This window comes from Mauremys reevesii, linkage group 1 (assembly GCF_016161935.1).
Source record: "Mauremys reevesii isolate NIE-2019 linkage group 1, ASM1616193v1, whole genome shotgun sequence".
NCBI lineage: Eukaryota > Metazoa > Chordata > Testudines > Geoemydidae > Mauremys > Mauremys reevesii.
The window spans coordinates 208,870,693-208,882,832 of NC_052623.1; the positions used below are offsets into that span (position 1 = coordinate 208,870,693).

A 12,140-nucleotide genomic window follows, 5' to 3' on the forward strand; every position below is an offset into this window, starting at 1 on the left:
GATACTTACTTGATATCTATGTGCAATGTAGGGCAGACTCCAGCTCCCTTTCCTAGAGCTGAGTGGGCTCTGCTAATAGGCATAAAAACTCTTGAGACAGATGTAACTTTCAGCCCCACAGAGAACCAGTAGGGAGCCCAGAGTTACATTCTGCAGAGTCACTTCTCTGACAGTAACTACATTTTTTAAAGTGTCTGTCTTTTGTCTAAAGATGATGCCGCTGCCCAGACATCCCAGCATAGCTCTGTGTTTTCCTGTGTGTGGCTGTTGTCTCCATGTCTCTTGATGTTCTTCTTTTCTGTCTGTCTTTCTCCTCCCAACTCTCTTGTGCTCTCTCATTGTCTTGTTGCTGAAATGTGATGTGTTCCAGCTGCCCTTGTGGCCAAACTGAAAATGTATATAGCGGATGGTAAGTAACATCCTTAGCACTCTGTGTCCTAGTTTGTGTAATCCAGGGGTCGGCAACCTTTCAGAAGTGCTGTGCCGAGTCTTCATTTATTCACTCTAACTTAAGGTTTCACGTGCCAGTCATACATTTAACGTTTTTAGAAGGTCTCTTTCTAGAAGTCTATAATATATAACTAAACAATTGTTGTATGTAAAGTAAACAAGGTTTTTAAAATGTTTAAGAAGCTTCATTTAAAATTAAATTAAAATGCAGAGTCCCCCGGACTGGTGGCCAGGACCCGGGCAGTGCGAGTGCCACTGAAAATCAGCTCGCGTGCCGCCTTCGGCACACGTGCCATAGGCTGCCTACCCCTGGTGTAGTCAGTCACTGTAACTGTTCGGCTACTTCATCCCCTCTGAATTCTCTCTCCCATCTCCACTGACTGCAACACTTGGAGTGGACAGGAAATACTCCCTCCATATGCACGCTTCCCCGGGGGGAGTAGCCGCAGGGAGGGTTTTTGACACCCCTTCCCGCCCCCAGAGCATTGGGCAGGTACAGCCCCACTTGGCCCACCAATTGCCTGTGACAGGCACTCTTGGATTTTGAGCCTTTTCAGCTCCCATTCTGCAACAGTAAACTCTTCCTCTTCCTTCTGTTTCCCCTTGAAGGCCCAGGTAACAATGCTGCCGGCCAGTCCCGGGCCATGATCGCTGCTGCTGCCCGGCGCAGAGACTCCAGTCACAATGAGCTTTACTATGAAGAAGCCGACCACGATCGCAGAGTTAAAAAACGTCGAGCAAGGTAATGCTGTCTCCTTCACGTTGCAGCGGCTGTTTGCCCGCCACACTCAGTTTGCTGGCGTGCTGGATTCTCTTAACTGTATCTGAACAGCTTGGTGGGCCCAATAAAAAAGAGGGGAATTGGGTTGAAAGGGTTTTGTTTAAGGGACTGAGTGTTTGGTATAAATAAAGTCCTTTATATTAAAAAGGTAAAGGAAAAAACAGACAGCCGGGGCGGCAATGGCTTGTGACAGGAAGTGCTTAGAGAAATACATAAGCAAAGAGCATGTGTAAATGTTCCAGATCAGCTAACAGAATGTTATGGATTAGGGAAGGGTCCAGTGCTTGAGAAATCCATAATCGCTCAGTGCATGAAATCCCATTATTTCCCCCAAGTAATCCAAGGGCTGACTCCATAGCCCTGTCAGTGCCACCTGGGCTCTACAGGGAGGAATTCTCCCTCCTTCAGAAGTAGGTGGATGCAGCTGTTGATCTGGCAGTACAACACTTCTGCTTAAACGCTGTAGTCTTACTGTCCATCTGAACAGGTCTGATAGAGGCAGGGATGTGAGTAGCTGGATGTCCTCTGTGCATACGAGTTCAGCATGGTGAGTACAGGGTGGTATTCGCCTTCAGAATTAACACTCGACTGAAGCTAACCTGGGTAGGTAGCTCCTCCGAGCTATTGTTTCAGGCAGGTCACCTGCAGCAGACTGACATCCCTGAGCTGAGTCGCAGTTGGAAGGTTTCCATTGTAACCAGAGGGACTAAACAAGTTGCCCTAACTGAGGGTTTAGAGCAGGGGTAGGCAACGTATGGCATAGGTGCCGACGGCGGCACGCGAGCTGATTTTCAGTGGCACTCGCACTGCCCGGGTCCTGACCACCGCTCCGGGGGGCGCTGCATTTTAAATGTTGAAGCTTTATTTAAAATTAACTTTAGCTTCAACATTTTGAAACCTTATTTACTTTACATACAACAATAGTTTAGTTATATATTATAGATTTCTAGAAAGAGACCTTCTAAAAAAGGTTAAAATGTATTACTGGCACGTGAAACCTTAAATTAGAGTGAATAAATGAAGACTCGGCACAGCACTTCTGAAAGGTTGCCGACCCCTGGTTTAGAGTCAGCAGTTAAGTCTCGTGCTGGCTCAGCCTGACCCCTTGCTGCTGGTCAGGCTTTCTCCAGTCTCTCACATGCTTCCCTTTTTGCTATCTCTGGGCTTCCACAGGCTTCCTTCTGTGCAATCTAGCAACTTGGGTCCTTTTCACCTACTCACTGAGCTCAGCTAGAGCAGCTGCTGGCTTAAAGACAAACCATCATTTAGCAGGAGATGCAGCCTGCTGGCGTATACGTGGGGAATCTGTCTTAAAAACATCAAAACCTAACTAAAAAGAGCTCTGAGGGCCTCCTACTGTTTCCTGCACGTATCTATCTGAAGCGTTCTGTGTCTGTGGCTCGTCTCTGGTATTTCTGTCTTCCTACACGTGATCAGGCTGAGAGTACAGCTTCTCTTTGCGTTAATATCTAAAGGTTTTATATGCAGGGGATTGTAGAAAAGTCCTTGTTAGTGACTTAGTTCCATTAATTTAATCCAATGTGAAACATGAGTATTTTACAATCCACCAGCTTTCCTTTAGCTGCCGTGCTCTCTTTTACTCGTTAAACTCGGCTCGGGTAGCCTTTGAACATCCTCTGGCATCTGTGTTGCTTTGCTCCAGTGTGGTCCGAGTTTGTTTGCACAGCTGCGCTGAAACAGGGATGGTTGGCATAGGATGCGTTCTTGGCTGCAAGTGCTAGGACAGGGAACCCAGCCCTTGCCACATGCAGGGCCACTTGGGCAACCTGCCAGGAGCCTGAGGACTGCACCCCAGCTTGTATAAAAGGGAATAGAGTGCAGGTCGTGAACATGGAGAGGTGCATGGAGACTGTGGGTCTCAGTGTATTCAGTGCTCTAGCCAAGACCCTTCCCCCAGATCAAGCCTGGAGCAATGCATGCTGGGTCCACTACTTTCGTACCTCTGTACTCGATGTGAGAGTAGCTGTGGGCCAAAGTTACAAGTGGAGGCAGGACTGTCTAGTGACCTGAACGCAAGACTGGGGCCAGGAACTCTTGGGTTTTAATCCTGGCTGCGTCACTGATGTGCTGGGTGACTTTTTGTGCAAGAAAAAGAAAACTCCAATTCACCTCCCCAGGCTTCTGTTTCCCTCTCTGCAGAAGGGGTTAACTGACTTGCCTGACATGTCACAGTGGGCCAGTGGCAGAGCCAGGAATAGAGTCCACATCTCCTGACTCCCAAGCAATCTGTGCCCTAACCACAGGACCTTCCCATCCTCCCCGGTGGTGAATCTGGCTTCCTCGTGTCTTTTTTGCAGGCTCGTGGTTGCAGTGGAAGAGGCTTTCACTCACATTAAACGTCTCCAGGCGGAGGAACAGCAGAAAGCTCCAGGTGAAGTGATGGATCCCCGTGAGGCAGCCCAGGCAATTTTCCCATCCATGGCGAGGGCTCTACAGAAATACCTTCGCACCACCCGGCAGCAGCACTACCACAGCATGGAGAGCATCCTGCAGCACCTGTCCTTCTGCATCACCAACAACATGACACCCAAGGTAACGCTGCCTTCAGCCTTAGAGCCAGAGAGCTGCAGGGAGTGTGTATGTGAGGGAGAATGGGGGTCAGGCAGAGAGTAATGAGACTTGAGGGCTGCTGTGGATGATACCGTTGGTACATTTCAGTCCTTTGCTTGTAACTTGGCTTTAGGTCTCGGAGTGAACTCAGACCCCACTGCCCCTTCTCCCGTCTGCCTTTTTAAGCTGTGAGCATCAATGAGCTGCCATCAACCAATCGGCTGGGGTCAGGCCTGGCTGGTCCTTGGTTTGGAGACCTGCAAGGAAAGCACAGGTTGCTGCAGGAAGTGGTGTTAGCAATTCAGTAGGGAGCTCTCTAGCTCTGTGCCCGAGGGTGGTGGGAGGGGTGGAGTGGGTGATTCAGGAAGGAGCAATTTTCCCACTGCCAGCACTGACCTCAGAGGCGCAGAGGTTCTCGGGATTTCTTTTCTACTTGGATCTGAGCTGCTTGCGCCGCATGTGCTGTGTGCGCGTGTGAAAAGGAGTGTGCTAGTCTTCGTCTGGCCCAACCCCCTGGCGTGCTGCATTGCATTCCTACCTTTCATACCTTCCTACAGAGCGAAATGATTGGATTATGCTTCCCTGCCCTCCCTGTGTTGCTGTGCAACTGTGTCACAGTCCCTTCCAGTCCTGGGCTGCATGAGTGAGTGCTGGGTGAAGTGAGACTTGGTGCTTTACATATAGCTTTGGGAGGGAGACTGCTGCTGCAGCACTGCAGCACTTACCTCTTTAGCCAGTTCGTACAGTCATGATGATAGCAGAGAGACTCTGTGGGCATTTAGGTTGGTTTTAAACCCGGGGTCTGTTATGACCTAATACCAGCGTTTGAAGCCCAGTGGGCGCTTGGCATGATGTGTGTTGACAGCAGAACTTGCCCCCTGAGTTTGCAGTGGGAACTTTAAAATCCAACAATATGAAGTAAACTGCTTGAAGTGATGCTTGTTCTTCCAGGTGTCTGAGCTAAAGTACTTTCCTGCCAAGGACTGAGTGGGTCACGGAGACTGAAATCTCCTCCCACCGGGACAGCGGATTTCTCCAGGTCAAGGATGGGGCTTTTTCAGCAGTGAGCTGTATACATGGCAGAGGGGAAGTTGTGCCTTGCCCAGGCTCCTCCTTTCTGGAGGGAGAGGCCTCTGCTCTCCAGCGCTGTCGGACCTTTCCCTAGTGCTAAATCTATATTTAAAAGGCAATTTTGAAACTGGAAGTTGGAGCCATAATTTTGTGAACTGTCTGGGATGAGATAAAGCAGATCTCTAGCTGTCAGCTACTTGTTCAGGTCCTAGGGGTAGGAAATGGCAGGGGGAGAGGAAGGTTTACCAAGTGTGCTAGCTGAAACAATTCGCTACAGGGACTGTCTCTGTCCCTGGGGCTAAATCATGAGATTGAAAGAAAATGTCAAGGCAGACCTGAGTCATGGGGGGGTGGAGTTCCCGTGGCACCAATTCATTCTTTCTGTGTGTGTGTTTCTCTCTGTGTGTCTAGGCATTCCTGGAGCGTTACATCAATCCAGGCCCAACCCTCCAATATGACAGGGATCGCTGGTTCTCCAAGCAGTGGACGCTCGTCAGTGAAGAAGCAGTCACAAGTGGATTAAGGGATGGTGTCGTTTTTGTTCTCAAGTGCTTGGACTTCAGCCTTGTAATTAATGTGAAGAAAATCCCCTTCATCAAACTCTCGGAAGAGTTCATAGATCCCAAATCTCACAAATTTGCCCTTCGCTTGCAGTCTGAGACTTCGGTTTAGGATGTGGGGCAGTGTTCTCTTCTTCTGCTTTTGGGTTTTGTGTCCCCAATGCTGACGGAAACTGACAGATGACAGACCAGTAATATTTGACCATCTGCACTTTATTTGGAAGGAGGGCCGGGGGTAATGGGTTGGGATATCTATCTAGAAAGTAATATCTTAAAAGCTCACAAGGCAACTTGTTTGAGTTAGCTGAGCCTTTAAGACAAAATGGTCCTCCTTGTTTTCCAGGCATATTGTAGACTGTGTGAACAAACACGGCCTTTATATTTCCTTTGGAGCCCTGCCTTGCAGTGATCAGTAGTGTGCGTACATCTCCCTTACTCAGGCCTGGTCTCTGCGTCCTGTGCGTGTAGATTTCTATGGGGAAGCAGCTTTTTCTCATGTCTCATAGAAGTCTGCGTCTGAGGGAGAATTTGCAGTTCCCCTCTGCTCAGGAAGGAGAGCGTGGTGGGTGGGGAGAGAATTGATAGTTGTTTGTAAACCCAGGCTGTCTTGTGGTTGAAGAGCCCTTCCCCCTCCAGGGCTGCTCTTCTCCAATAGCCCTGGACCCCTGTCAACCAGGAGGTAGCAGGGGTGGATTTTACCATCTGTTTCCTTCAGTCTCTTCAGTTGCTTGTATTGCGGATCATTGTATGGGCACTGCTCATTTTGCAGCTGTTTGAATTATTACCAGTCTTAATGAGACGTCAGGGGATTTGTGCCTGATGCAACTCTCCCCCTCGGCCCCTTGATCTCTAATCCCTGCCCCACTAATTTGAATGTCCGGTGCTCGCTCTCCTCCTTGCCCCCCTTGCAGCTTTCTGAATGTGTTTCTCTAGCAACAGCTCCCCAGGGTCAGTCGTGTTATCACCTCCTCCCTCTCCCTATGTATTTGCACAGTTACAGCCTGGCTGAGTAAACGTTCTCCTAGGAGGTGTGTGGAGTTTACCTAACCCTGACAGCCTGGTCCCAAACAAAGGGAGCATGCGCAGGAATGTCGGTATGGTACTCTAGAAGGGCTTCAAGTACATCTCGAAGGAAGGGGGAACACTTAACCCCTGTCCTCCCAGGGCCCAGAGAGAGAGTGTGAGCAGGGGAAGGGCAGACCTTGGCTGAGGCGTGTGGCTGAGTGCCATAGTTCTTTAAGACAGTATATATAAATGCACTACGGTATGTTCATCCCACCCACCCCCCAACCCCACTGTAGCTAAGAGAGACCAAACTGCGTCTGAATGTTGCAATTGCTTTAAAAAAAAAAAAATCTTGACCGTTTACCCCTGTGTGACTGACTGTTCTCCTCGGTATTAGTCACCAAGCTAGCATGGAATTCGTCTATTCTTGGGTGAGGGGCGCTTAGCTCTCCAGAGAACTTACTTTTTAAGGCTTTTTTTCCTGTCAGTGCAGCTCAGTTCTCAAGGTTTTAAACAGGTTTGTTTTAAAGCTGGGTCTAAACAGAACCTCTGGATCTGAACCCGCTCCCTGCACTCTGAATTCAAGGAATGTTTGGGTCCAGGTCTCCACTCCAGAGCCGGCTCCTACTTCTCTCATGAGCTAAACCAAAACCCCAGGTCCAGATCACCTCCAGACTCTGGGCAAGTTCAGTTCCGGATCTGGCGGGGGATTTCCTGGCTTGGGCCTATGTCTAACTTTATTTTGATGAACAGGAAAGTCTGGGGGGAAGTCTCTTACAATGTGAATGTCTTTGTTTTGCTTGCCTGTCTGTGTTACAGACAGATTTTTAACACACTAAGGCAAGGTACTTAAGCAGGTCCCATTGAAGTGTATGGGACCAGTTGTGTGTTCAAGCAACTTGCTGAACCAGGGCCTAAAGTGGTGATTCTCAAGCCATGGTCTATCTGTGGTCTGCCAGACCCTTCCTGCTGGTCCTAGGTATCTCCTATGGTATTTATAAGGACCCTACCCTCTTTGTTTTTATGCACCAGTAAGGATTACAAAGAAGCCAAATTGCACTGGTGGTTGGAGGGAGGTGGGTCTATGGGAGAATCTCGTCTCACTGCCGCATGAGATGTTTATAGATTTCCCCAGCCCTAAAGCACACCCGTTCTTTCAGTCAGGCTTTCTGGCAGTCTTTGTTGGTTTTTAACAGTCGTGGCCTTCGCTGTATATTAATTTTTAAAAACGCTGTTGGTTTTGTACCCTTTTTTAAAACGAAAGTCACGCAGTGTTGTGCATGATGCGGCATAAAATGGGAGTTTCTTCAGCCTTTGGATAACAAATGCAACTGGAGGAGAGATTCTGTCGGGCTGTGGGGCAGGGACCGTGGGGGTGATTGGATAAAACTATGATCAGGGTTGAACGGGCTGTCTGAATTCAGGGCCCCAACCCTGGCTCAGTTGGCTCAGATGTGTGAATTTAGAACAAAAGCACCCAGTATAAATTTCCTCCTTTCATGATTCCTGCTGTACCACCTCAGAACTGGGAGTTGTTTGACAGTCACTTTGCTCAGGAAACATGTCTTTCTGTTTTTAAATGCGGGTAAGGATTTAACATAAAACCAAATAGAAGCCAAGTGTCTTCACAGCTGCTACATAACCTACCTGCTGCAGTTCAAAGTGCCACCATTTCTGTCTGTCACTGAAAGGGACGCTGTTAGCATAAACCTCCTTTAAATGGAATGCCCTTAACTTTGTTACTGCTAACGCCTGAGAGGTCTAAACCCAAATGAGAGAGACAAGGTCATTTCCCTTTCTGCACTTTGCTGAGCATGGAAAGAGAAGTTAGTGGTTGGAGTGGGGGACGGGGCGCCAGGACTCCTAGGTTCTATTCCCTGCTTTGCCACGGGAATCACTGTGAGACCTTAGGAAAGTTACGTCACTTCTCTGGGCTGTCATCTCCCCATTTGCAAAAGGGGGAACTGTGATGATATTTACCTCACAGGGATGTTGTGAGGCTAAACGTAACCTTTGTGAAGTGACTTGAGATTTGCTATCGAAGCGCAAACTGTCTTCTAATAAAGAATTGAACAGTGAAACTAGACCGGCCTATTTCACTTGCCGTTTATAGTCTGTTAGTGGATGAGAATCAGGTGTGGTGGGACAGCAAGGTAGTGTCAGCATTTCCAACCCAATCCCAGAGTCCTTGCTTTACGCTCACGTCCATGGGAAGCACAGTGCAATGAAGGCTTGCAGGGTTTGCTCTGAAGGGGGGCTGTTTCACTCTGACCCACCTCCCCTTTTCTCCTCTCTTTTATTGGAAAGTTCTTAAATGAATGGAAACCTACTTTGAAGTGTTTAAGAACCCCAGCCTTTGACCGTAAGCCAAGGGACTGAAGAAATTCCTATTGAACAATGTCAGGTGAAGTCCATGTAAGGCTGAGCCTTTCCCTAGGGAGCTGGGTCTCCTAGTTGCTCAGGGGCAAGCAATCTCCTTGCTCCCTGCTATTTCCCCTACTCCCCACTATGTAGCTTGGACTGCCAGAGACACTATTTCACGTCTTTGCTCTCAGTCAGCAGCATGGTGCAAATCCTGAAGCCTGGAGGGGTCTAGCAGGGCACCTCCCAAGTAGATGCAAGCAAAGCTGCTGTGGTCAGCTTGAGACCCATGGAGATTGTTGAGGTGACTTTTCTGTAGTAAAATGGTATGTGGTGTTTGTAGAGTGGAGTGGATGGATATTGAAAATGTTAGGGTCCCTGGCCTCTTGTGGGAACCAAGGGGCAGATGCTTGTCTCCTGGTTCTTGCCAGTCCCATAACGAGGGCTGTAGCATGGGGAAAGGCAGTGTATGAACTGAGCAGCCCACCAGAAGCGCAGCTGAGGCACTACTCTTTTCTCACCATGGCATGCGGGTTCAGCACGCTGCCCCTCTGCTCTGCAGGGCGAGGAAGGAATGGAATTGGAATGGACCTAGAGCAAGGTGATTGGTAATAGCGCTCCCACCCTATGTGGGGCAGGGTGGAGAAGATATAGTTCCCAACCAACCCTTGCTGCCAGGGGGCTAGGGTGGCTGCTGCTAATCTCACTCCCCTTGGGGGCAGGGGTGCTTGAGAATAGAGGCAGCAAGCAGAGCGAAAGGGTGACATGACACAACTCTTGCAGAGCAGGGTCTGATCTAGCATACGCCTTGACAGCAGCCCCCGTTCCTCCATAGCAGAGGAATAACACAAGTCATTAGTGTCTTTGGATGGGGGCAGTGGTGATAAATGTAAACCAGCTTTCACCACCTCTGCCCATGGCTACTCCTATCCTCTTCCCTCTCCCCGCCCCTCTGCTGGGCTCACTGCCTCTGATGACCCATTTGCCAAGAACACCCACTCTCCCTCCTCTGTTGCTCCAGCCTCCACTCCCATCTCCCTGGTCTCTGTTTCTCAGGCCAAGAGCCTGGTGAGGAACTAGTAGCAGCCGAGATGGATGTCATCAGGAGCACAGGCTGGAACTCATGATAAGGCAGGGCTCTTGGGTGGATCTCATCCTAATCCCAGTCTTGCCTCCCAGCTACAGGAAACACTTCCATTCCCACCCCTGCCGCCATGTACTCCACTAAAAATCCTAGAAAATCACACCACTACCAGTTTCTTAAAAACTGGCAATTCCATTTAGCCCAATGGACTGCTTTAAAGTCTTATTGGCATAAATTTATTTAAACAGTAATGATAAAGAAGCCTGAAAGATCACAAACTTGTTTGCCTTGCTTCATAGGAAGACCTATTCAAGTCAATTAATCTAACATAGCTATCATATTAAAAAAGCCTGCAAATCTGGCCTCCCCTCTTAAAAAATATAAATAAAACTGACTTTGGGTCTTTGGGGAGAACTGTATTCTGGCTCCAGACTTTATCTTCAAAATGTCCTTAAGTTTTCAGTCTGTCACACAATAGACGTTTAGATGAATAGGAAATGAACGTGCAGATGTCTGTTGTTTTCATATTCAGCTTGTATTTGTACGTGCTGTCTCTTTGTAGGTGTGTGCATTATTCCTGAAGCCAGGGGTGGTTGTTCAGTAATGCCCATTAGGACTGTATGGAGAATGAAGCACTCTTGGGACTGAGTCATAAAATTACTTCTGTCGGGGCTGTGTGGCAATGGGATGGATACACAGATCCTTTCGCCTCCCGTTGGCTGGCTCCGACTCCGTTAAAGATGATGACCAAAAGTTACCGTCTGACAGGTGGTCAGTAACCTGTGCAACTTCCGTGTTGATCTGTTTGGTTCTTCTTGGGCCAGGTCTCCACAGCAGCATGACTGCCACGAGTATGGCCTCTCCGAGAAAGGGGCCGGTTAATAGAGACAGAATTTTCACCCCACATGGCAGGGCAGTGTGTAGGGGAAGCATTGTGCCTCTGCCACCCGTGCCTGTCCTGTGCATAGAGAGGACTGAATTCTCTAGGCCTGTTGATCTGGCACCTTTCACCAGCACTAACTAATTCACTTGGGAACCACACACACACACACGTGTGTGTTCATTTTGCTGTGGTTCGCTGCCTGCATGGAGATCTGTCTGGGAAGGATTCTTACACTCCTCTGTGCCTGTATCTTGTAATGAATACAATGTTATTGTGTACTAGGGGCCAGGATCTCCTGGCTCCCACACAACTCTTCTGATCACTGTGTAATGTACAGCCTGATACTTTTTTCTATACAAACTGCATATAGTAAGGTGGGTTCTGCTGAGATTTTCTAATGAATAGACACTAACCAGCCTCTTGCTGCACATGTGGCTTTAACTGCAGTGATACGTGGTCGGAAATAAATTCTGAAATCTGTTTTTGTTTTCCCCCTCCCACCAGTTGTGAACTTGAGTAGCAAACTCCTGGTGTCTGTGATGTTCATGCACTGTGTGTCTAGCAGAGTGAATTGTTCTGTTCCAAGCTGGGTTCTCTTAAGTTATAGCTGGATGGTTTTGGTTTTGAACTGAAACATGAAACCATTTTACACTTTGCATACTTTGTACAGTAAAATTCTGAAAATAAACTGAAACCAGAAATTCTGTGCTCCTATGTAGTCTTCCTTTGATTATTTCAGCCTGGGAAACGTCTTTCCCCTCTCTCTGCGCGTTCTTTACACCTTGAGAGTGGTACCCTGTAAACAAGTGCCATAGCCTTTTCAGGCTAAACCTCCACTCACCCTCATTGCCCAATTCTAGGCCTCTTCCATCTGTCCTGCCACAACAGGGGACGTGCTCATTTATCACTCTTGAACAATGAGACCTGTAGGAGGCTGTGCTGAATGCCTTAAATCTCAGATTTGTGGGAGGAAATACAGGAGGAGGGGCTGGAGCTAATTGGCAGTGGGGGAAAGGAGTTAGTTTTACCTATTGAATTCTATCTGCTCCCTTTTATTTACTTGTGAGCTCATGCCACCCTGCACACAGCCGAATCATGAAGTACCAGAGCTATTCCTCAAACTCGCTGGGACTCCTGGTTGGAGTCTGACCTCCACAAGAGTCTGAGGGGGCTGGGGGAGCAGCAGTTCTTTGGGGTGGTGCCTTTGGTGTCTACAGAATTCAGACCATGGTATATTCAAGCAAACAAACAGCTCTCAGGCACTTTATCAGCAATAAAGCAAAAAGTATTGTTACCACCACTCTGGTTACACCACCCAGCTTACAGAGACTCAACTCTTGTCTGTTGCCAGAATAACAGGTGGGGGAACTAGGG

The 12,140-nt window shown here is 48.4% G+C and overlaps 1 protein-coding gene across 2 annotated transcripts in view; it reads left to right on the top strand.

The window, feature by feature from the left end:
* The window catches only part of VANGL1 (VANGL planar cell polarity protein 1), a 57,254-nt gene extending 45,774 nt beyond the window's left edge, over nucleotides 1–11,480 (top strand). For both annotated transcript variants that reach the window (XM_039498736.1, XM_039498739.1), the window contains exons 6-8: nucleotides 1,060–1,192; nucleotides 3,550–3,784; nucleotides 5,285–11,480. In XM_039498736.1, coding sequence (XP_039354670.1) covers nucleotides 1,060–1,192; nucleotides 3,550–3,784; nucleotides 5,285–5,545 — 629 coding nt within the window. In that variant the 3' untranslated portion in view covers nucleotides 5,546–11,480. The remainder of the gene's footprint in view (nucleotides 1–1,059; nucleotides 1,193–3,549; nucleotides 3,785–5,284) is intronic.
* Nucleotides 11,481–12,140: the final 660 nt, after the last annotated feature.